This window comes from Falco peregrinus, chromosome 5, assembly GCF_023634155.1.
Source record: "Falco peregrinus isolate bFalPer1 chromosome 5, bFalPer1.pri, whole genome shotgun sequence".
Taxonomy (NCBI): domain Eukaryota; kingdom Metazoa; phylum Chordata; class Aves; order Falconiformes; family Falconidae; genus Falco; species Falco peregrinus.
Genome location: NC_073725.1, coordinates 109,496,756 through 109,523,366, shown reverse-complemented (window position 1 = coordinate 109,523,366; position 26,611 = coordinate 109,496,756). Strand labels below are relative to the sequence as shown.

Below are 26,611 nucleotides of genomic sequence, written 5' to 3'. Positions count from 1 at the left end.
AGGCTTCATTCACTACCATCTGCATTCCCTAATAAAGGCAATGAAAAGAATTTCAAGAACAATGTAGCTATCTTTCGATCAATAACTAGGTACAATTATTTCAGGACTTCCAACACACAAGTATATTATTCTTCTATTAACAGCTAATAGCAAATTATGGAAGTTTTCCACTTGCACCATCTCTACTGTTCCTCATGTCTGTGTGGAGAGGAGAAAATATGCTTCAGTCTCATCAAATAATAACAGGGAATATTGAAATTGGGTTTATACGGTTTTGGATGAGAAACTTCTACATTTCCTGGACAAATGGACTGATGTATGTCTCATTAAACAGGTAAGATTGTCACAGTACCACTGCCCCAGGAAACTGCCTTGCACAGGAAAACCACGACAAAGTCCAAGACAAAGGTTTTCTAATATAATGGCTCACAGCAGTCTGAATGCCAACCAGAGGATTACTGGTACATAAACAGTGAGCAGTTAATCTTTGGAGAAATGCTCTTACTTACACGCTCTTCAGAGTCACACAATCTTTTGAGATTTTGCTTTAAAAAGTTAACTTTTCTAAAGGAGACCAAAATAATAAGCATATAGGCTGGTTTTTTTGCCATTGCAAAGATAAAATGTCAGCTCTGAAATGTCACCTACTGCCTATCACACCCTATCTTTAGTAGCTTTTCTAGTAACTGCTACACAGACTGCACATATGGTACAAAAATGTACGGTACCTTCACAATTAATTTATTCTATGAGAGCAGAACTATGTTCCCTCTATATACCTGTGGGGAAAAACATCCCAGCAATGCTTTAAAATTCACTGCTTATGCTTTCCACTTACTGTTTACAAACACACAGTATTAAACCATGTAAGACCACTAATACAGGCTAATACAGCAGACCAGTTCAATTCCCAAGAAATAATGGTTTTATGACTTCTAGTATGGTTTTATGACTTCTAGTACAGGAAAGTTTTAACCACTAGCTAAGCAAGTTGTGAGGTTTACATAATTTCTTTAGGAAAGGATTCCCCAGATACACAAATCCCAGCCAAAATATTTGTTTTTATTACTGTACTTAAAGCTTTCCCCCTCATAATTAATTATCTTCTCTTACCTCCTAGTTTCTTTTGCAGGTAGTGTATGTAGATTTCTGACATACAGGTTGTTCACTTTTTAAACTGATATGGCAGAACATTAACTATTCACTCATTGCTACTATCAGTTTCCATGATTAGTGAGTATGGCATCTGAATCCCAGGAAACTCAGACCCAGTTCTCCAATCCACAAGAAGTTTTCCACATAAGCTAGAAGAAGAGGTTTTACTTCTTTGCACCTAAAAAGGAACTCAGTATCTTTTCTATCACATCAAAACACGAGGACAGACACATCACAAACCCCGAAGTGGCTAAATGCAACAGCAATACAAGGCACAAAGGCATTTAGAAATAAGCAAATCCAGCCACAACTCCACATAACAAAAAGTACCTACAAAACAAGCTAATAAAATTAGAAAATTTCACTCAGTACACCAGGTGATTTTTTGTGAGCTATATCCTGTGTCCTACAAAAGTAATGTGAAAAGAAGTTTTATTTTCATATAACAGTTGGTATTACCTGCGTCTTCCAAAAAATACTGCACAGCCATCAGCACCTTCCCCTGAGGCTGCAGGTCAAGCTATGGAAAAAAAGATACAAACAGTGAAGTATGCATTTGACTGAAACTCTCAGGAATTTAAATAGCTCCTTCTAGGGAATCAAAGTATAACATTCAATAACTATTTGATTACAAACTGCTTCCATATCTCACTGCTGCAGCTGACTCAGGGGCTTTTTTTCTATTGTTTTTACTAATGTGCTGGCTGCATTGCTTTGATACCTACCCAAAAGTTCAGTGCAGTCAAAGTTCATACTGGTTTTGCATGTCCCTTTCCCATTTCTGCAAAGACGTTTGTTGGCTTCTGTTTTTACTATTAGTAAACTCAACTTGCACAGGAACCCAGTTTTAAAAGAAAACGTCTATACAATCCTTTATATGTTTATTGAGAGTACAAACCATACAGATATCAAATACTGTTGCCTGTAATCACAAAAACAGTAGTAATCATCAATGTTTATTTTCCTTTCCCCCTCAAACCATTACATATGGTTTCTGTGGCAAGTTCTACAGACCAGCAAAACCAAATGCCTTTTAAGCCAACAGCTGAGGTCAGTCCCTGTGCTCAGAAAGTAGTCGCTAATTCTTAAAATGCTGCCTTAATAAAAAGCAAGAAGCTATTAAGCATGAAGGAGTCTGATTCAGTCTTCACTTCAGCACGGAGCAAAGTATCCCTGGGTTAACAGTAAATACAACTTGGGAGAAAAAGAAACCCAAACCAATCACAATTACATTAGAACACCCGTGCACATATCCCCACAAATCCCATTATCCTACTGGGTTTATGACTAAGTTTTCATTTTTAAGGCAAGGTCTGACACTCAAAACATTTGTCCGACAATGCTTACAGAAGGCAAAGACCCCAGTTACAGCTACTACTGATGGGCTGTTTCCCCACACACAAAATTAACCTTATGGGCTATAGTAAGCAAACTAACGTCTCTTTGCCGGGCATGATGGTCTGGCTGTCCAAGTCATGACTGAGGTCATACAGAGGAAGTTTAACGCTGATGGATGTCTACGTGGTTCCTGTTCTACAGATAATAAGCAGAGGAATTCAGACCACTGAACTGGCTAAATTTGATCACTAAAACTAGAACTGATCAGTATTAGTTTTAACTACTCTTCTGAACTATTGCTTTTGTCTCAGAATTCAAGTTAAGGTGTGGAATAAAAAGCGCATGACTTCAGAATGTAACAGGTGAATACCAACCACTGAGATCCTACTGACCTAACAAAATCTGTAAGCCTCTTCAATATCAAGCACCCCTTTAAGAAAGGTGTTTTCCGAGATCTGCTCGGTGAGATAGATTTGCACATACTCTGAGCAAAATCCTGCCATTTCCAGCAAAAAAATGGACTTAAGAGAGAACAGGAGGGTTTTTTTACAAAGTATTTCCATACTAAGCTAAGCAACAACTGGGCACCCCCTGCTATTCTCCTATTCATATCCAGCATTCAAGAAAAGCATTCATAGATCCCAAAGAGAGTTCATGTATGCATCCCCCACCAAGGAAGAACCACCATTGCCAGCCATGTGAGAAACAAGATGCTCATCAAACTGGACGTAACCAGGAACTCTGTTAGTACCTGCTCACCTTGCTTTAGCCCTCCCAGTGACAATGTTTTCTCCTGTAAGGTTCATGTTCTGGGCATGTTCAACAACACTCTAGTCCAGAAGGCTTTGAATACAAGACTATGTGTGAGATCTTAAGGAAATCTGCTCACATTTAGCAAATACTTCCTTAAGAAGCACTAACTATACTCCAAAAACAGTGATGGGCAGTTCCTGTATTAGCAAACACATGCCGTTTCTGGATAAGCCATCTGGAGTACAGCTTTACACACAACTGAATGATGGGCAAGATGATATTTATAGCACCTTTGCACCTAGCTAGACAGCTCTTACCCAAATTATAGGATATCCTGATATTTTTCCCTGAATCTTATTTCTGCATATGCAGAAACGTTGAGTATCAGGACACTAGAGTTGCTTCAGGATTTTATAGAGCTCTGAGACAATAATGCCTCATCACATTCTCACAACCCTTTTCGTTGGGCCAGGATCTCAGCAACTTCAGTTGGGTCTGAAAGTTGAAAGCTAGAGAATAGGATTTTGTAAAGATGACATCATTAAACCCTTAATTCATTAAAAGCTCTTCACAACACATCACTAAATGAATGAAACAGCATTTGGCATTTCAGATTGCTGGGCTCAGGGTTTTGATCCTCCCTGCTTCTGTACTTTCCCCTCTCTCTAGACGTACAAAATAAAAAATATTCTGTATTTTAAATTTTCTATTTATTTGAGGTTTATAGTGCTAATTGAAATTCATTGATACATGATTATTTAAAAGCTGTTGTGTGGGTTTATGTAGTTCGACAACTAATAATAACTATTGGCATTTAGACTAAACGTATATTTCTAAATTTAAAGCTACCTTAAGCCCTAACTTTACCTCCCCTGTTACATTTCTGAGATTGTCATTTGCTCCTGATTCACACTGAGTACGATTGTGAGTATCACTCTGCAAGATGCCATACACCTTGACTTTGTGTATGAACAATTGTTTGAGATCCAGAAGCAAGAAAAGATACCAGGATAACAAAAATGGGTATTAAAGGATCCCCATTATAGCAGAATAAGCCAACTAAAATTTATTGTAAAAATAAATAAAATAAAATTCCAAGTTTATATGCCTTAGAATAAGGTTCACCTTTCCTTTTCTCTGGATGAATTGCAATGATCAGATCCAGATTAAACATCTGCTATTTGCCATGACAACTGCTAAGCTTTATAAAATAGGCACTCAACGTGATATATGCCATTCTTTCAACACTAATGCATGGATTTTATTGTCCATTTCCTGAACTTTGATTGTATATTATCTGCTTTAAAAATCCTGCTAAAATAATTGTCTTACAAGTGCTGCCACACATGCTGAAGGGATCGAACACTCATAGTCTAAAAGGCACAAGGCACCCATTCAGCTTGAAAGAAACGTAACTAGGTCAGCAAGTTCAAGGACTTAACCTTCTTCCTTACCCAGAATTCTGCTTTGCCATTGCCTTTCTTGCACCGCTCTGCCAGGACGGACACACCTACAGTCACTTCAGATAATGGCTCTTCTGCTGCTTTCATGAGAACAATCTGAATCACCCGTCCTTCATAGATGTGGGCGTCAAAAGTTGATTTCCATTCTGGATACATGGTAGGTTTCTTCTGAACTAGAGTTTTTCCTCTCTCTGAAAGCCATAAAAACAGGACAGAAGCTGTAAAATCAAATAATGTAGATCTAGAATTTAAACTTAACAAAACGTAACAAAAGAGAGATTCCCTCTACTGAAACCAAAAGCAGACTTACTACTTCCTGCACTGTGGTCAGGACAAAGTTTAAATATTCAGTTCAAACATTCATGACTTGGAAGACAAAGCTCACCCTGACAAACAGGGTATGCAAAGGCAGTGAAAATGTTAAAATGCAGCCAAGAGAGACCTGGAGGAACAAATCCCACTCTGGAATTCAGAAGCTGGTTTAGTCAGTCACAATTTGACAGGGAATATATATATGCATGGCTCCTTCCTGGTGTAAATCTCCATGATGTGCTGTCTGATCAGAGTGAATACTACTACTATAAGATAAATTAAGGTAAGTCTTACACTGACCAATTTTAAATTGAAACCAGTAGCTGGGAGATTAAAGGCTCCACATTTCATTAATCTGCTTCCAAGTTATTCCAACATATCACTTCTATTCATAAGTCACTCTCCTTGGCATTGTACTCTGTCTCTGCCACGAGTGCTATTTTTGAAAAGATATTACAAGGCCTTATCTGTCCTCTCTAGCACATGCAGACCTTGTGTAGTTAAAGAATAAGGAAAAGGCTGACAGGACCTGAAAAACATTTTTTTTTTTTTGTAACGTTTACCCAGCCTCCCATAAAAGCATCTCTTCAGACTGCTTTCTTAGGAGTTTTACAGTACTTCACAATTCTTATTTGATGTTTTTTTTTCCTTCTTGCCAAGAAAGGTTGGGCCAGATGATCCTTAAGGTCCCTTGCAACCTGGTAGTCTATGATTCTAACACACAGCTTCAGTCTTCGTTGTTACCAGTTAAGCTAATTTCTTCCTGCCCTTACCTGAGGCACAGAAAACAGCCGGTGATTGCACCATCTATAACAAGCACTAGCGTATTTCCAGATCTGGGACTCTTAGTATTCTCATCAACACATCCAGAATGATACTGCCTCCTAAGCAATCACATCCAGCTCTTCAGAGTGACTCTGGCACACCGTGCCTCCTCCCCATGTTTTCCTCTGCGATTTGCTGCTAAGCCAATTATTTCCTCTTTGTGCTCAGGCAGCTGAACATAATTTTCTATATTCTGCAAAATTTCTGCTATTTTTCAAGATCACGTGCTGCAAGAAAAGTGCTTTATAAGTGCCTCTCCAGCTCTGAATGATCCATTTTTCCCCTAAGTGTGTAATATGTTCTTATAATATCAAAGCAGTAGCAAAGCAGATTAAATATTTGGACCCTTCCCCAAGAAGCTGCAGTGTGGCCTGTCTCCAAAAATTAGCACCGGAATTGACATTCACTTCAACAAAGGAAGAAATAAATACTTAGTATTTAAAAATCTTCCTGGAAACTCAAGGCAAAGTTTACGTTCATTCATTAATAAGTAACTTGATGCACTCCACTGAGTTGTGCTGAGCTATCCAAACAGGAGTAGCAAGCAGTGTCCTTGCACTTCTTTATTAGGGAATGCCTGCCAGCAGCAGCATTACAAATCACAACTTTGACAAGCCAACCTAAGCCTGCTTGCCAAAAGGCATCCTGAAATGCTCAGAAACAGCCACCTGAGGACCTCCTCCATTTCAAAGCAAACATGCACATTCCTCCTCTACTCGATCAAAAGCTTTTATCTCGAATTTGGTAAATTCTGCAGACAGGGAAACACAAGTTCTTAGTGCAAACCTACTCCCAGAGCCCTGTACTTGATATACTTAACTATGAAAAAAATTGGAAATATCGTGGTGAAAATACATAGGGAAAGCTCAAAGGAAACAGAATTTAGAGATTATTAGGACAGGCAAAGGCGCAGGGGGATTAAAAGTAGGCTGTCTGCACAGCAAGGCTTTTACACTATCCTATTTTTTGGGTTGCTAAAGCCAGATCCTTTCATCAAAAAGACACGCTGCAGGAGGCATCCTTGGGACTATGAGAAATTGCCCCTATCTGCAGAACTTTTGACAATAATTTAGGGTTTGCAGAAACAGCAGCAGTTTATAGAAGAGTTGGTAATACCCTTTGTAGGATTCTTAGAGGGGGAGAGAACTATTTCAGTCTGTTTGCCTGACTCTCCCTATTCTGATGTCCCAATTAACATATTCTTTGATCAGTTACTATACACATTTTTAGCTCATGTAAAATATAAAGAAGTCTGGCAACAACTTCCAGCTTGCCATGCTGCTTTTGTAATTAAAACCACACTAATCAAGATTTGTCACGGATCACACTGCCTGCCTGCACATGAATACTCAAGAGTCAGCAAAGAACAGACTTTAGGCAGGAGCACTGTTCTTACCCCTCCTGGATTTGAGCCTCCTTTGTTTCTCCACTAACGCTACTGCCTTCAAAACATTTGATGTTTGCAGATTGGCTTAATGCCTTATCATTAAGCAAAACGGCTCCCTGTACAATAAGCTTCTCCTTGATGATGTTTCAGCATGCAAATCTAACAAAAAGTTATTCCAGATCTTGTCAACCTGATAACAGAAGCATCAATTTGTTTTCCTGATTACCCCAATCCGTCACTGCTCCAAGGTTCACTGCACGCTCCTCCCCCATTTTTTAGTACTTCAAAAAGACACATGCAAACAAAGAGGAGAAATGTTGGTACAATGTACAATTCTAGTTTTCAAAAGCAGACAACTGAGGAAAAAAAAAAAAAAGTGGATTTATTTAGACCACTTCCACCTCTCCACATTTTCTGGCAGTTGCAACACTCTCAACACCATTTCTTCAGAGGTTCTCCCAACAGACCAGGAAACTGCTTCTTTGGAGCTTAACCCATCTGCTTAATGACAACATTTTCTGGAAGGGGCACTGCAACCCGGTGTTTAAAGTCTAAATGCAGCTTTTAGTTCAGTGATAAGGGGAAAGCCCAATCATGTTGTGAGGAAGAAGAAAATTCACCCTTTCTTGCATTCTTCGATGTTTTGTGAAGTATTGAGCCATGATGCAGGATTAGAGGGCGGCAGTCTAACCCAGCACAGCAACTCCCTCTCATCCTGTTTGGCTGCAGTGGTATATTCCAGCTCAATGTCACAAATTGTTATAAACCTTCGGGCCATTTTCTGTAAAGTAGTGGTCTTTGACGGCTGAGGGCCTGCTGAACAGGGAGGTGTTAACAAGACCTTGGGTGCAGTCATTCCAAGCAAATAATTCTGCCAAAACGCCTCAGTTACTACAACAACAACTACACTTGTTATTATCACCTGTCCTCATAAAGTTCACTAATTACTCTGTGCTTGAGGATGGTTCCCTCAAACCTGCTGCGGTTCAGATTGCTCTCAGGGCACCCCGCTGCACCACCCTCTCCCCTGCAGAGCCTCTGCAAGCAGTTCTGTCGCTGGGACCAGAGAACAATGCTCTAACACCGACCTTTGTCATGCAGAATTCACAACTGGCCTTCACCCATGAAAAAGTGACATTTCAGCTGTTTCACCCTGTATTTCATGAATAGCTTTGTGATGGTGGTGAAGTGAGAAACCAGAAGCTTAGACTTCAACCTATCAAGTGCTGAGCGCTCTGGCCACAAGACAAGAAAGCGCTGATAAAGAAGTTGTGTTTTAAGGCGGGGGTAGAGACAGTCACCATTATTTCTCCTGTTCTAAAAGAAAAGCTCCCACTGAAGTGCTTGGCATGACAGGAGCAGCAGGACCCGCTACCATTTGCAGACTAAGGACTGCAGTACTTCTCAAAAGCTTACTCATACTCAGAAAAGCATCACCATTCGTAACCTCACCTGTAGTCAACGCTTCCTTCATCTTGATAGCACAGAAAGGCTGCAGTTGTTCCCCATGATTCTGCATAGGTCCCAGCTCAAACGAGTTGAAAGAGATCCGTAAGAAGGGGGCCATTGCTCCCAACGATGCACGACCTAAGTGGAAAGAAGTAAATAAAAATCACACAATAAAAGACCTGGTCTGGGACTTGTAAGAAAGCGATACACATCTCAGCAGCCATCATAGCTGACAGAACCCAGGCTCTAAAGTTTGCAAGTCTTGAATGTGGCTTTGAGACCACAAGCCTGATGTAAAACTGGCACATATTGAAACAAAAAAGGTGACACGTACAATCAAAGACTGAATCTAAGACACCCTTTTAACCATATCCTCTTAAAAGTAAGTAGCAGTGATGCTTTTAACTTCCATCTTGCTCAATTTTGAAACACAGGGGCCCTATTCATTAACACAGAAGTATACAGGCATTCTTATCAAATAAGTAGTTCACAAACTAACAGAGATATTTTTTTTTAAACAGTTTTTCCCCCTCACACCTTAAATGAAGGGTGCGTCGGGGAAAAAAAGGGAGGAAGAAAAGTGTTGTCTTTTCCACATGTTCCTTTCCCAGTATTTCTTGCAATGCAAGGAGGGAGAACTAGAAGCAAAATTCATCATTTTAAGTTCACAGTATTCTGTTGCTCTTTGGGTATACATTATTTTCCTCTTTAATTGCTTCTCAGCCTCAAAAAATCCCCAACAGAATTCTAGGTGTCTTAATAAGTAATCAAATGATAAAAGGAACGATTTTGGTTAGTTTTATTTTTAAATATTATCTGAGAAACTACTGAACCAACATACCATTTCTGGACACCGCAGCAAAACCCACTACTAGATGTACAGTAAGAGGAACCAACCCTCAAGCATGTTCAAGTAATTGCACTGCATATGAGCACTTGGATCAACATTAACAACCTGAGTAATTGGTCCACACACGAGTTTACACTTAGTTCCTCACTTAGATAAATGCACACTTAGAGAAATTTCTGAAACCTAGAGAATTCACTGGATAAATCGAGTGCATTTTATTTTTCATACTTAACATGGAAAACAATGTGTGTTCCAAATCCCACCACCAAACTGAAACAAGTATGATAACACATGCTACTCCAGCACTGCTTTCAGGTGGCAGTGTACTAATCCTAGAAGCATCGCAGAGCTCGTGGTTCAAACTGTGAGTCTCCACACCTGCACGTACCAGGCAAAGGGAAGAGGGAGAGGTAGAAAAAACTCCAGCGCTACTGTGTCACCTGGCCTAAACCATCAGGAATTGCAAGAATCCAACACAGCTGTAATTTCTAAGTCAGCAAAGTGATGTTTCACTACAGTCTTCCCTCATTCTTAAGAGCTCCTGAACTTAGAGCAGATTTCTGTTTACAGTTCGCAGCACCTTCAGCAATGGAGCTAATCAGTCCCGTAGCTTTTATGTCAATATTGTTTTGCGATGCAAAAATTACTTATTCGAAGGGTAAGAGAAAACAAGGGAATGCTAGTGCAATCAGAGAATGAGGGATGCAGGGAAGGAGGGAGCAGGAGAAAAGAGTTAAAGTAACAGGAAGAGATGATGAAAAACAATAAAGAATTGAAACGGGGCTGAGATGGCATTTTGACTGTGGATTGTTAACCAGCTCAGTCAAGCAGCACTAGGAAGAACACTTCAAGCAAACCTGCATATGCTTGCATTTTTTTTAATGTAAAGACATCGACCTGAGAAGCAATTAACATTCCTGTTACACCTCTTAAGGCCCAGAGCAGCCATTTGGATAAAAGTCTGTGAAATCAGTCTTTGCAGCAAGACAGCATATGGCTCCTGACACCATTATTTGCACATCACGCAATCTCCCTGCGTGGAGACCTAGAAAAATTTTATGACTCTAACATTTATTGAGCTAGTTTTTATTAACTGACTGTTCCCCTACCTTCTTTTCTGTATGGTAAGACAAAGTCAGAAAGCAGGTTTAGGATTACTTGGCACCACTGCCTATCCCAGTGAAGAACTGAAAGCCACGACTATAATTCACATTCGCACAGATGGTCACCCAGGCTCACGATAAAGTAACAGCCCTCCCCCATTAATCCACTGGGTATTGCAGCTTGGAGCACCGTATGATGAGGCTGGAAATTAGGATGACCTCCCAAAGACAGAAAAAGAGACAGCTTTTGTAAAAATTAACAAATACCATCAGATACCTCACTTTCACAAACGCAACGTAAATGCAACGTTCATCAAGAGTTTTAATAGGGAATGTATTTTAGCTGCCAAAGAGACCTTTTGCTCACTACATTCAGAACTACCGCCAAGTGACCAGCTACATGAATTGCCAACACCAGATCACATATCATCTGTACTCAATACGGATGTAAAAGAAAGCAGATTGCATCATCAGTCACCCCTGGGGAAACAGCTTTAAGACCCAATTAGGCCATAGGTGGAAACAAGCTGGGTCACTCAGCATGCAGCTCCCACTGGAAAGTTTATTTGACAGAATCACAGGACTGCAGGATGATTCTGGCTGGAAGGAACAGCCCCAGCTAGGAGTCACAATTTCCAGTAAGTCTGGGACTACACTAACAGAAAATTGGAAAGCACAAAGCTAAACTAACAATTGCACTGATTTCACTCACAGCATCTGACTCAAGCCAACGTTAGTCCTGAAACAGAACACAAGGCTTTGGCATTTACTACTTTAACTCCAAATTAACAGATGTAATAGACACAGGTACACTGCATATGCATTTTGAATAATTCCACAATCTTCCTCATTTCTGATGGCCAAATACATTTGAAGGCCCCGTTTTCAACTCTGCTTCTTAGTTTTAAATATGGTTATTTGTTTTAGTTTCATTGTACTTGGCTTCAGTGCAATCACAAACACTCACTCAGAAATGCTACACAGAAGCAATTAAACAGTTGGGAGAAAACACCATTATCCCAGAATTTCTGATGGTGTTCAAATATGCTTAGTCCAAGGTCACTGTGAAAACCAGAAGATATCTTTTTGCCTTTCCATTTAATAGCTTAAAAAAAGCCCACAACAAACTCAACAGCTTACCTTCACAGAACAAACCACCTGTTCTCGCCAAGTTTCTCTACCCTTATACATTATGTTTTTTTCACAGAAGTAGAGATTTTAAATGGCTTCATGCAAAATCTCACTATACATTGTAGACTATTCTGTCATGCAGGGAGGTTAATTGAGAAAGGAGGGTTTGGATTTGCTCCTCAGATACATTTTCCAGTCCTTGTCTATGCTATGAGGTACAGTGAGGTAGCTGACAAGAATCAGCTGTACTACTGTAAATAAAACCATACCCCACTAAAACTGGTTTTGGCAGGGAAACTTGATGAAAGTGATTAATTTAATTCAACAAAGTGCCTCAAAATCCCTGCTTAATACATCCATCCAAAATTTTGTCACATTTGAAAAGTAAAAACACTGAAAGCAACACATATGTTTTACTTGTTGCATTTCAGACGAGTCCCTCTCTGGTGTCCACGACTATTTCAGCAGCGATGAAACGAGTGCCGACTCTAGTTTTAAAAGCAGTATCTGTCAAGAACTAAAACTGCTATAAAACACCAGCTAAGAATTGCAGGCGATTTTACAATCTACTCATACAATCTGTATTGCTGCTATGAAGTATTAAAGCCAAACTGCTTTCCCTAAAGGGTGTGATTTTATCCAAACCAAATGGTGGAAAAACTGAGAAACGAACTCCAAAAATCCTGCAAGTCTAAATTACAGGTTCAGCATTTCAAACAGTTTCAAAGTTATGTGTTATCTAAAAAAAAGCTAGGGGAAAAAATCTTCTAGTAACATTATTCTATACGAAGTACGTGGTGATAGCCACACTGATTCAGAGTTGACCATCAGATGCTGTCCAGCACAACATTTCTTTTGTCAAGGATCCCCGATCTGCCCTGTTGCAAGATAAAACCACGATCTATGCTACCTGAGATAGATTCTGCAAAATCCACAGTAATTTCCATGAAGCTTCAAAATTTAGAGCTTTTGACTATTTAATACGGAAAGAAAATAAACAGTGTTACTATCAACTATAATACACATGGAGCAAGAGGCAGGGGAAAATTGAAACATCTTCATTCACATCATCATTGTCAACATCTGCTGGATGAACAAATATCAGATGTCACATGGACGTGTTTGAAATCTTCAAAATAAATTAGAATCTTAAACATTCCTAAGAGGACTTTATCAAGATTTGCTAGCACAAAATTCAACTAGATTAAAAATCTTCACACAGATACGAGGGACAAAGAGTAAATCCCGTCGTTTCTCTCCTTCCAACAGCGCACAGCAGCTGTCGGGGGCTCACGCTGCAACCAAGGTGTTCCTTGTCTGGGTTCCTTTGTAGCTGCAATTCTGCCTTCTTACAAACAGTGAGGGCAAGTCACCCTAACACCATCCAGAAACAAAGACACAGTTGTGACTTTTACACAAAGCGGGAAGTAACATCAAAGCAGTGGATCATCTGGAGGAAACACTGACGCTGGCCAACAACAGAGCTCTGAAGAGACTGAAAAATGAACGGGCCCAAACAGAGCACAGACTGTTCCATCGCTGATACAGGATGATATAGCCAAGAGAAATACAAACGAGAAAACTCCCCTGCTGATTTGAGCCTCTGATTTCCTTGTAGTAGCCTGTAAAACATTTTGCAAAGGGACATAAAGCTGCACACGCAGCTCACAGCTTTTCGGCACTGTCTCACAGAAATGCCCTGGTTGGCATGCAGCGCCTGCTTTCTGCTTAGCTCCTTGCTGCAGCTGCTCCCAGGACCACACAAATGCTTTGGGGAACACCAGCGCTGGTAGCCAGCACCACATGCAGCTGACCAATCGGTGTTCTTGCCTAAAAGATGCAGCCGTAAATTTTTTTCAAGATGCAAAAATATAGATGATTTCCAACTTGCAGGTATCTTTTTTGACACGAGGGTTTCCTGTCCTCCATTCTGGCAATGGACAAGGCATTCAAGAAAGACAGCAACAAACTATTGCCCAACTTATTGCCCCCAGAGCACTTTCACAGACATGAACAGGGACTTCCTTCCTCTTTGTATATGGCCTACAAAGGTGATTATGCTACTTTTGTGGCGATAATACAAGAAATCCTGCAAGTAGAAATACTGGAAGTGTGATTAGCATCCTTCTGTGCACATTGTTCTAATCTAAACACAATCTAAATTGCTCATGTGCATGTTGTGTTTTTATTGTTCCCAAGTATGCTGCTTCATGCTTATGTTACAGAAAAACTCACACGAAGTGGACAGGTTGGCTATGGTTCTTGAAGAACTCCCTTTACAGGTATTCTTTCAGCTGATGATCAAAATAATCCCATCTGCAAGAAAGAAGAAACAATACCTATGCTGCAGGACATTTTACTGGACCGCAGTAATAATGACGCTAACTACTGTCTAACACTGCACACTGACAACTCTACAGAGAATTTTAGCAGGTTCTGTTGCAATCCCATGCCTCTATTTGATGTTCTGTAGGAAGAAGTCAGTCTAAAAATGAAGTCAAGTTTAGAAGAGGCTTATGATAATTTTCTGTTATCAACCTTATCAAGAACATACACCACAGCATTTTTTATCAGCTGGACTGCCCTAGGCACTACTGACTATTGCACTATGGCTACCCAGCTAAAGCCTGAAAAACGTACTTAAAACCAACAGCACATCGCTACACATCACGATGCTCAATGCTCACAGCTGCCAGAGATGGCAAGAAACATTATCTGCAGGTGCTGCCTGGAAAGCTTAAAATCCACAGAGGGTTTGAAAGTGTTGTCAAAAAAAATTAAAAAAAAAAAAAAAAATGGGCTAGACTCATGCATTGCATGTAGGTCCCTGCAGGAAAAGGAGAATTCTCCAAAAGTACTGCTCCTGCATCAGCGTCACTCTCACTTTTATTTAGGTTTAGCCATTTGTCATTTAGGTTTAGCCATTAATGTGCAACTATTTCCTATGAATAATTTAATTTAATCCAGTTATTAATTTGATTCATCTCTGTATAGAATCCAAGAATGGTAATAAGAAACATGAAGCTTCTCAGCAACATACGCTATTTTATGGAGAAGATTTCACAAACAAAGTAAAAATAAACCTTAATATTACAACTGCAGGACTATATGCTTATGAAAGAAAAATATATTCATTAGGTAATACTTAACAGAACAGTTATTTTCAGGAAGTCAAGCGTGAAAAGAGCATCTTTAAAACAGTCCAACAGCCCAATCACCTGCAACTTCTGCGGTAAATTTTCTAAACCAGTGTTATCTTCATAAATTGCTTTTAAATAATTACACAACAGGACTATGAAAAGTGAGAAAAGATGACAAGAAATTTAGCACCCCAATTCAACTTACTTGCTGTTAAAATTTATTGTCAAATGAAATTTTTTTCCAGTTCATGATTTCAAAATGACATTTCTATACATTAAATTCTAGTATAAATGATTGTGAGTTTAGGGGTTTACTTTGTCTTTTTTTAAATAGTACATGTAGAGTCGTTCACAGAGTCCTACAAACCTAACTTGGAAAAAGTGTAGTTACCATTTCCTTCTTTCCCTACCCAGTATTTTCTTTCAGATACTTCTGCTTTTGTTGGGTTAGGACAAGGCTAGAAACAGAAACAATGACATAATAAGATCTGTTGCTGTTTGTGTTGCAATAGTCTGGAGAAAATCCATCTAGATAAGCCATGTAGCAAGAGATGTTCCTTGGTTTCATCCCACTCGGCCAGAAACACAGATAATTCCGAGTTTCCATGCCTTTTTTGCATGCTCAGCAGTCTCAAAACTGCCTGAATTTATGGCTGCTGTATAAATTGTTGACATTTCCCCATCACTCTCAATCAAAATTACTGATGCTTTCCCTATCATTATGATGAGAAACTTTTCAAAATACAAGCATCAGAAACCTTTTCCTGAACAGGCCATCTCTTTCCATCTTGGCAGTGCAACCTCCCGAGAAGCTTGAGGGGAATGCAGATAGCAGGCAAGCCAGAACTCAGGCAGACCTGATTTTATGGGTTTTTCAGAAGACATGCAGCCCACTTTATTTGAGGATACGATAACATATGATTAGCTCAATAACAACAGTTGACTGTTCTTAAAGTTGTTTCAAGAGCATCGCGGAAGACAAATCTGGGTTTTACGCTAAAAGATCAGTAAGTTGAGGAAATTTTGGACTCTGAAATAGACAGGCTGTTACGCAGCATATGCTGCATGATAAAAAAAAATTACACTGAATGTCCTTTTTTTGGAAAGGGAAAAAGAACATTTGGAGCAACAAAGTTAGCTTCTTTGATATTCCACAGCTACTACTTGGGGAGGAAAGGGGGGAAGTACTGTCAGCTGCTTTTTCTTTAGAAGTGCATAAGAAATAGCCATTTAAATACTTTTTTTTTTTTTTTTTTAAGCTCTTGAGTTCTCCTTCCTCTTTGAATGCACAGGACTAAAGAGTATATAAAAGCACTGTAGGCACACTGTTTTTCACCATTACCAAAATCAAGTTTGAAACAAAAGCACAGATGAATCCTCTTCATTAATGTCAAACTCAAACATCAGACTTTAAAAACATACAAGAGAAGAAACACTGCCTGAAGCCCAGAGGCTTTGTTCATTATTTCTAATAGCATAAGCTGATATAATTTGCTAAGTAGCAACTGCAACAACATGGAAGGATTAATAAATAGGGCTGGCTAGCCAGATCCTTATGAAGCTCTAGGTGAGTAAACAATTCATTAAATATCAAATCACATTATGAAATGGAAGCATGTCCAAAATACTAGATAGGAGGCAAACCATGTTTTTACTCTACGCATGCATGCTTTAAGACTAATTAGGAAGCTTTTTTATTGTTGTTGTTGTTGTTGACATGGGGGAGTAAGTAGGGGTTCCTGCCCCCCCTCCGCAATTTAATAACAATCCCCTCTATGTGAGAGGAAAAAAAATATTAGGTGAAAGGGATGAAACTACACCTCTTCTTGCCTGGGGTAATACACCCTGGAGCCAAGCCATACACCAGTTCTGGCTCTGTGTCACTATACAGAGCACTGGATGCCTTCTGCACGTCTGAGCCCCCGACTAGCCCTCAGCTCCCACTTCCTCAACAACGTTCAAGGAATTTGCCAGTATTTAGTCAGCATGACTAAATTGCAAAACTGTACTTCAAGTTTATCATGTGAATACAAGTTCTCCAAAGGAAGCACAAGATTCTGCAAGAGAGTTCACAGACATTTTTGGAACAACCAGTACACTAGGAAAGCTGAGCTACTCACACAGCTTTCAGGATTACCAAACCAGAGAAAAACTGCCAAAGAAAATCCAGTATTTTGTACATTATCTGTTTAGGTATGACCATAATCAAGTGGGCAGGGATCCACATTCAGGCATACTCCATTAGCATCCTTTACCAAGGAGTTAGATACCAAGCAAGCCCACACTTCACCTCACTCCTGCTGGGCACTTTCCTCTGGGATTCTGTATAACATTTGAGATTTTCTTTCTGATATATGATCACACACACAAAGCTGCTTATTCTCTGTGCGATTATATGTTTCCTGGAAATTGAGATGTATTTCCCAAAAAGAACAGCACAAAATGCCAACAACATATTTTCCAACCAAACAGAAAACAACATAATACTTCAGCTAAACTTTTACAACACAATATATATCCTTTCTCCTCAAAAGACTGAGTTTTTGGTTTTGTTTTTATTTCCACTGAAGAGGAAAAGTTCTTTCCCTCTAATGCTGTTAACAGCCAAATGCCATAAAGACATATGTTAATTACAGTTTAATAAAAAAAGGAAATTGGAAATTTGTCTTATTTCAAATGTACTGTGTTAACGTCTCTATATGAACAATGAAGAAGCAAAAAAGGAAATGGAGAAACTTGGCATTCAACAGAAATACAAAAAATGCCTCCTAAAACATTCCCCATTAGAGAATAATTTTACATTGCACTTTTGAACACATCAGCAGATTATGCAAGCTAAGTGCCTCTCAAAGAGCACAAGCCTCCAAGCCAGAAATTTATACTACTGCCAGCACTATGACTTAATCCTCCAAGTATCTGGAAAGCTAGAATATTCATTAGCTGAGAGAACTGTATCATCATTCATATATGCTGGAAATCTGCTGCTCAGATAACCTCCTCAGAGGAAACACAGTTCAGTTCATGGATGCATGATTTTGATCAAGGCTTTTAAAGTAAAAGGACACAAGAGTTGCAAATCCAAAGTTTTGCTCATTAACTGCGTATTGAGTTGTAGGAATAGATCCAGTCCTCCCTCCTGACTGCATCTGACGTTACTGGGGTTGTTCTGTGTGAGTTATTTGTGAAGCCATTTTTACCCTCCCTGAGGGCCACAAACATACTTAGTCACTTCAGTCAGACATTAGACAGCAAAACGGGCTGAATCTACCTTGCTGAGCATGATGCTCCCCCTCCTTGCTATTTCCTGGTACTCAAATGCTGCTCAGGATAGGCAGGAATCATCCTTTTATCCTGGTTTTGGTTTTTTGTTTGTTTGTTTTTTGTTTTTTGTTTTTTTTTTAAATACCTAGAATGTGAAGGCCAAAAACCACAGAAGAAATACAAATAACCAATAAAAGTCAAATTAATCAAGATTTTTTCTGTGATTTAATAACTGAAACAGACATGGCTCATTAACAGCAACTTGAATTAAAGAATACAGGGATCTTAAGAGAGATTTGGGTTATTTAAAGGTAGCAAAAATTCTACAGTACGAGTTGTACTGTAAACGCAGCATGAGATGTACTATTTAATACGATTTTTAATTCCTTCCTTTTAAATCCTCCAGATAAGAAATTAACAGCAAACCTTGATTTTTTCACCTTGTCCTGAATTCTGTGATTTGAACATATAAACTCCACACGCTGTGATGACATGGCTGCCGTCTTTATCTAAACACTCAGATACGTGTCTGCTAATAGCCACTTAAAGTAATTTTCCCACTAAATTAATAAAACCGTACCATTTTAGTACATTTATTAGGGAGGAAAACCTTAAGCATTGAGCTTTAGATGAGCCAGAATCTTGTTTGTAGACATAATCACAGCAGGACATGCTCAACTATTTTAGGTTTTGAGAGAGTAAGAAGTCCTGTGGACTGGGTGCTGTCAAGAACACCCTCTGGTCACCTTCCGAAATGCTCTTCCTACTACCTGAAAGGCTCAGGTTTCAGGAGGAGGAGTGCAGATCAAATTATTAGATGCGCATTGTCTGTCATGGCTTTTTCCAGCTTCCACTTCGGTGGTCGTCCTACTAAAAACTGGAGAATCGTTTAAAAATGAGATGTTTGGTTTGCATATATACCCACTAACTTTGCTTAACAACACTGCAGGTCAGCATCTGTTCTGTTTCTTCACTGGGTCATTGCACTAATAAATAAAAGTGCAAGATAAAGAAGACTCAAAGTTTATCACTTATCTAAAAAAATACATTCAGGAAGAGAAAACGTATGCAACTGACTTGAAAGAGTACCTGTAGATTACCCCAAAAAGTAACTGCACACAAACTCTTTGATTACAGTGGTACCCTCATGTCCCAGCAGTTAGCCCACAGAAGCAATGGAGTATTCAGTGATTTTCCTACGGAGAAGCTCTCCTGGCTCATTACAGCCTGTTATTTCCTCCATCACTAAATGGGTAAATGGTTGGTAAATGGTCTTGGTTACTTCCCTGCACCTTCCAATTATTTCTGACTTTTTGCTGTACATTTCTTTGCCCATAAAAATGCTTCTTTACGATAATTTTTATAGCAATCTTTTGACAGAAAAAAATCACAAACTTCTGTCACTGAATAGTACCTGCAGTATCATGTCATGGTTGGGAAGCATACCATTAGGACATGTTATTTCTGTTCTATCATTAAGTGGTGCTATATCATTAAGATGGTGTACGGCTGCTAACTGGCACAGAAAAACTCAAGAGAAAAACCAACCAGCTGTAAACCACACCACTCCTACAGCAACAGCATACACTGTGTGTACAATATTCTTCCCAATCTTCACAGCACAGTCGTACTTTTAAAAGGGACGGGCAGGTAACGGACTTAAGTACAGCAGCGAAGCACACGGGGACCAAAATGCTCCTAGTAGTTCCAAATGCAAACGTTCCCACTTGCAAGCAGAGAAGATCCCTTTCTTAACTCTCGGCATGGAAAGACTGCATGTCCCCAGGCAGCCGAGTGGGAAATTCTCTTTCCACATGGTGTAATTTGTTTGAGTAGATCTACCCTTAATGTTCTGCCCAGTGCTGCCTCCGAATCTTTCCTCTGTGTATTAGCTCCATCCACACTGCCTTGATTCTTTCCCTCCTTGAATGCCAAGTAGCTCTTTCATACTATTTACTATGCAGCTTGCTTAATCGCGGCGTACTTGATTACCCCAGCGTTTTGTGTATCTGAAATACCTTGCACTTCCACGCAGCAGTGGCCGTATCCTGCGTCTCACACAAACACAGCTCCAACAAGCGAGCAAGTGGGTGCTGGCAAGGAGCTCTCCTGTTAAGCCACATCCCTAGCACAAGTTTAGCCCAAAAGGTTTCTGCCTGACAGTTTACAGCGCTCCGCACTCCACAGGAGGTTGGCTTTTCCCCACAGGTCTGGATATTTGCTCCCACCACAGCACTTTAAGTGCAAAAATCCTCTTCTAATACTGCTTTTTCCACGTTACCAACTACTGCTGAACCCACAGACATGTTATATGACCAGGACTGAGAGGCTGAAGAATTGCTAAAAAACCTAAAAAGAGGTAAGCAGATGCCCGCAACCCACTTCTTATGAAAAGTTAGTCCACATCATGGATAATTTGAGAGTCCCCTGTACTGAGTAAACAAAAGTTAAATCAGCTTTGGCCCAATTCATTTTAACTCTGTGGGAAAGCTGCAGGCAGCTACATTTCCACCCTTTAACAGACAAACCCATTCTGCCTCCGTGGGACTATTAAAAAAAATAATATTTACTAATACACAGCTGTATCGAAAAATGTATTTGCTTGTATTGTGAAAAACCTTAATTAAAAAGCAGTTTTGCAAATACAGGTTTTATGCCTCTGTAATATATCTCCTTGTCCAAGATGCAGTTCTCCAATTAGAGCATTAGGGGTTTCTTAACTGTTCTAAAACTAATCCATCTCTAAAATATCTCTAAAAATCATGTCTAAAAATAAAGCTATGAAACCTATTTCTGACAGAAAATGTCAGAATTATAAAAACCATCACTTACAATTCATCTGAGGAAATGTGAAGGGAGAAAAGAACCTCACGTTATTCTCTTGCAGCTGTCAGTGCCCTCTGCTCACCTAAGATGTGTGCTGAGAAACAATGGTTATTGGTGAGATATGCAAATACATATCATATGAATAAAGATCAGGTATCCCAAGGAAGAACAATTATTTTCATAATTATCTCCCCTCACTAGCATTTTGTTCCACTGAAGGTCCAAGGGTTTTTCAGCTTTAAAGATAAGAGAAAAATATTTGCAGAAAGCAATCATGATATTCAGCATATATTCATTGAATATATTAAAAATGTGATACAATCTTGACTAACAAACATATATAAATAAGTATAGCAGCTCCTTGGACAAAAGGCAAAGCTGACCTTCCGTATGAACTTGTGTGTAGGTGAAACTGAGGAAAATGTCTCCAATATTACTGATGAAACATGCAGTAATTGCTCAGTGGTTTTATAGAAATATTTCCCTTATTTTGTTAGAATTATGGATTATACTGGGTATTAAAAAAAATACACGTAGTAACAACTTACACATCTCAAACAAATGATACAGACTCTTTAAGCTGCTTTCACTTCCTCTTCCCAAGGAACAGTGGAAAAGGAAAATGGAGAATAAACACTGTGTTGCTGACTTCAGGCATTACCCGCAAAAACTACGCCTAAACTTCTAGAACGTCTGTATCTGCCTTACCATTCTTTACAGGTCAAAAGGGTACTTACAAAATAAAAAAACCCAAGTGCTTCTCAAGGAAGAAACAGGAAAAATTGGTTAATACTGATTCTTTCCTGCCACCACAAATCAACACATTTTTCTAGCAATAGCATTCATTTACAATGGCAGATAGACAGTGCAAGACACCCAACTAGCATAAGCAAATTAAGAGAACGTGAAATAGTTCCTTTAAAGAAAATGGTGCTAATTCTTATCAGCCTGCATTAATGCATTGTATTAATCACACAGTAAACTGGATTTATATACTGACCTTTCTTAAAATGCTTAACGTTAACCAAAAGGCTCAGTGTAGTGTAGATAAACATTAGTAGGCTTGTATAAATTGGCGTATTAGGAGTTAGATAAGTTTACATCCCTAGCTATTCCAGACTCTTAAAATTTCCCAAGGTTGTTACTTTGGAAAGAGTCAGATACAACAAGTAAAAAATACCCCAAGTATTTAGTACTGTTCTGGAGCAACGATGCATAGTGTCAGTACTGCCTAAGAAACAGATTCTTCATCCACCTTGAATCAAGTCTTTGAACAAGAAATGAAAGTAGAAACATTCTAAGCATTAATCTGTAATGTTGCAGAAAACAAACGCTGTTTAGGAGACCTGACCAGTGCTAGGGTAGAGTAGTTCCCACAGTCACTGCTTATAACTTCCAACTACAGGCTGAAATTTAGGACAAGCAAGTAAAATAAACTCTGCCTACAGAAGAGAACACACTCTTTGGTTTGGTTTTTTTTTTTCTGTTTTTGGGCTCTTGCATAATATTAAATAAACCTTCAGTAGCTATGCAATGGAAATATTTTATTTCTGCTCTCCCAGCAGAAAATTGTGAGATTCTCTAACCAATTTGCAGTAGCAAGTTTAAAAGATAAAGTTAAAATTCTTCCAGCATCACCTAGTGAAGTTACAACAGCTACACAAAGAAACAGTTATTCCAGACACTTACGCAGACTCAGAGCTCAGTGGAACACAGTATTAACGTTTATGATCTTGGCATCAGAGTCAAAAGAACAAGGTTCAGACTTATAAACCATTTACTGCTATCCTCCACGCCTCCATTCCTGTTTACTATCACCATACACCTACCCAAAATGAAGCTGACCAAATGGATAGCAAAAGGCTTGTCCAGTAGCAGCAAGATAACATCATATCCAAGTCTTACCAGTCAGACTTTTACAATTTCCTTCAAAATCAATCAACAGGAATAGTCAATATTACACTTTAAGCAAGGTGTCAGGGTGGCCAGTTAGAGGTTCCCAACAGCAATCCTACTTGCTTTTTGAGGCAACGCATCACTGAACTTACACTCAGTAGTAACTCATCCTGTCTCCTACAGCAAGCGGAACCAATTCTTGCTGTAATCTTGGGAAGATGCATTACTCATGCAGGTTAATTCCACGATCCACAATCAGATGGGGGAAAAGCGTATTAGGAGTCCTCCTCGATATGAGTCATTTGTGCAGAAACTCCCAACTTCCTCACTTACTCATAAACCAAGGACCAAGAGTGCTGAGTAAGTATATAGCTCAGAATTGCAGGGACAGGTAATCTGCCATTACAAATACTTATTAAAAGTTCCAAAGTTCTCTTTCAAAGCACTTTTTTCAAATCTGAAACAAAAGAAGCAAACGATTTCCAAGGGGCATCTCAAGCAGCTTGTAGACTGTCTACTCAGCTTGGAAATAGTTATTTCTAAAATTATTAGCAAGAATAATATACATGGTTTGTTTTTTGTTTTTTTTTTTTTCAAAAAGCTGTTCCTCTCCAGGGCCTTGCAATAAGTTTGTTCCAAATGGCCTAAAACCAAAAAGTGATTTTATGATTACGGCACAAGTTAAAAAATCCTCCTTACCAAGCCAAGAGCTGTTCAAGATATTTAGGGCTCGGTATGTTTCATACTGTAAGGATTATCTAAAACTTTATAGCAGCCAGCAATATATAGCACAAATTACTGTAAGATCATTTTTAATATGGTATCATACCAAATGCACATACTAGGTCCGCTTCAATTTCTTGCACAGATTTTAAATGCAATTACAAGCACTTTGTAATAATGCTGTTGGGAACTACTGTGGCTCCAAACGCTTCCTACAAAAGATCACGAACAATGTCCTGAAGGTCAGGAGCTGCACGAGGGCTCATGGGGTGCTGGATGTTGGAACAAACCAAAACGACAACCTGTTAAAGAACTGAAGGGCAGATGAATGTAACTACATGTTAGTTTTGCATGCAAAGACTGTAGGCCAAGCTTGATGAGATGTTAATAGCGCTTCAGTTGACAAGTTCTCCATTTATATCTTACACAGTGTTAAGTAAAACCTATTTATCCTACAAAACTGCCACCCCACAAAACCCCAAGCTTCCCCTCCCAGTACCTTCGCAATAAATAATACTAAGTAAAACCACCTAAATATAAGGAATGATAGTGTGGAAATACCCAGGGAAGTGGAAAAAGAGAACTTAAAATACAAATTTATTTTATTATATTTTCTTCCTGGTGTATTACCAGCATTAGGCAAAGTACATTTTAGCAGAGTTTCTTACGTTATCTGCTCAACTACCTGGCTAGAAGGTATCCGAAGATAGTCATAATTCAGAACAGACAAATGGCAAGACCAGGCTTAAAACATGCTCATTCTTTTATCCATTTCCTTACATACAAGAGAGGAATTCTTTTGATAGAAGTTTCACAACACCTCATCCAGATCCTTTACCTTGAGGGACAGTACAACTAAGGTTCTTTGTTTTCCATCCTGGTACAAATGCCTAGCTTGCCTTAGGTTCAGCAGGCATCTCTCAGTAGGAAACAAGAGCAGCATTCTTTCAGGTTTCAACATTCCTTGGACTTGTTACAAACAATGACTGAAACCTCATTTTCATGTCCAAACATAAACAAGAACAGGGAGAGATTAGATTACAGAGGAGCAATCAGTGACTTCTGCTACTACAGAGCAGAGGGTTAGTATACATAAAGTAGACAAGGTCCCAAGTGAAATTGTACTGCTTTCCTTTGAGTTTGACCTTGAATGCACCATGACCTTGAGAAATCCTTTAATATGTCTGTTTCTTAGTTTGCTCTAATAAAACAATATACATATATACACATATTTGCAGAGTGCTTTAATTATAAAGACTAGCAAAACTGTAATATTAAATTAAAACTGTAATATTAAAACCAGAATTTGTTAACACCAACTCTCAGCTCAGTTTGGAATGAGGAGATGAATTTATGGCTCATACTTAGAGATGAAGGCAAAATTACTGGGGTTGATTCAATCCCACAAATAACAGCTACATGGAAGAGCCCGTATTTTAAAAATCCAGCTTGTCAGTCACAGCCATGTCTGCAGAACATCACAAGTCATCTAACTGGTGAAGGAATCGCAGCTAGAGAGCAGTAGCCATGGGGTGTGTGTGTGGGGGGGGGGTCGTTGCAGCATTAACCAGCTGTCAAAATACAGTTCAGCTCTATGGGAACCCACCAAACGTTCCCAGACATTCTGCCTGTAAGTTTACAAACATTCCATAAATTATGTTTAAGCATCTAACAGGAGAGAGATGCTCAGACACCACATTGAGGGCCAACAGTATATGCAACACAAAATATGACTTAAGATCACCTAACAGAGATAACCAGCTTCCCAAGAACTCTATTGTTTCTTCATTGCCATCTAGTAGGTGAAGTAAATGTTTTGGACCACATGTGTTCAGTGCGAAGTCAGTAACAGCCAACCCACAGAGCAAAGAGGGGAGATGTAGATGCACAACAAATGACACAAACACGTTCGGAAGCCAAAAGCATTGAGAGAGTTCAGAAAACTGCATGACAATGGTATCTAGCAAGGGACTGGGGGGAAGGCAACAGGTGGGATAGAAAGATGGAGAGGAACTTCAAAATTACTCCTTTTGCTGCTAGCTTTCACCTATGTATTAATCATCCAGGGGACAAACCTTGATGGCCTGGATTTCAGGATACAGACAGCACATGTAAGAGTTTTCCATCTCCAGCAAACTAGCAGATTGTAGATACGGAGTTCTGAATTATCAGAGATTTTGGTCTTGCTTATCTTTTTCAAGTAACAAGCCATCATTAAATATATTTAGAAGAATTACTTTCAGCACAGCTCAGTTAGCTCCTATCACTTCTGGAGTGGTTTAACCACTCCTTTTGGCACTGGACATAAATATTCCTGCTCAAGCAAGCTGTGGGAGTTCATGGGAACACACAGTTTATTAAAAAAACAGTAAAGAACAAGGAGCAACAACACCATGAGTGGACTAAAATGATACCAAAATTTTTTATCAGACAATTCCTAATTTCAAAACCTAGGAATTAAGTAGTCTGGAACAAGAGCTCAGTTGTGCTACAACTTGGGAATCAAGCACTCCAAAATTGAAGGGAATAAATAGCTCATGTGTAAATGTTTGGACCACAAGACATCACCAACTTCATTTTTCATGCTCCCTTGAGGTTGCAGCATCCCTGTCAGGATGCATTCCAGGGACCATGACTAGCCGCTTCAGTTGAGCTCCTAAATAAGTACATGTCTTCTTAGGAGGAGGTATATGCCAAAAAACATGCCAAGAATGGATATGGTGGGTACAACAGCTCTGACTAGAATCCCAGCTCCTCAGCAGGTTCAGCAAAACCAAACGGTAACCTGCAAGCTTGGAGACTGGAGTAACGGGCCATTCCTGCTGCACTGAGGGAGATGAAGGGAAGGATTGGTCCTGGGCTGCAAAGACAGGGAGAGCCCCCAAGAGTTGGGCTGTTATGACACCAGTACGACCTGCTGCGTACCAGCCAGGCTAACCTTACAGTGCTGACACATGCACAGTATGCCAAACCATGCCTGTATCAATACCCCCAGCAGT

At 39.4% G+C, this 26,611-nt stretch overlaps 1 protein-coding gene across 3 annotated transcripts in view; it reads right to left on the bottom strand.

The window, feature by feature from the left end:
- Window positions 1-26,611, bottom strand: part of PRKCD (protein kinase C delta) — a 67,852-nt gene that overhangs the window by 22,457 nt on the left and 18,784 nt on the right. For 2 of the 3 annotated variants that reach the window (XM_055803725.1, XM_055803727.1), the window contains exons 2-4: window positions 8,686-8,820; window positions 4,701-4,900; window positions 1,615-1,675 (exon numbers count right to left, since the gene is read on the bottom strand). In XM_055803725.1, coding sequence (XP_055659700.1) covers window positions 1,615-1,675; window positions 4,701-4,900; window positions 8,686-8,800 — 376 coding nt within the window. In that variant the 5' untranslated portion in view covers window positions 8,801-8,820. Of the gene's footprint in view, window positions 1-1,614; window positions 1,676-4,700; window positions 4,901-8,685; window positions 8,821-14,001; window positions 14,083-26,611 lie in introns of all 3 variants that reach the window. The other variant, XM_055803726.1, reaches the window with a different exon arrangement.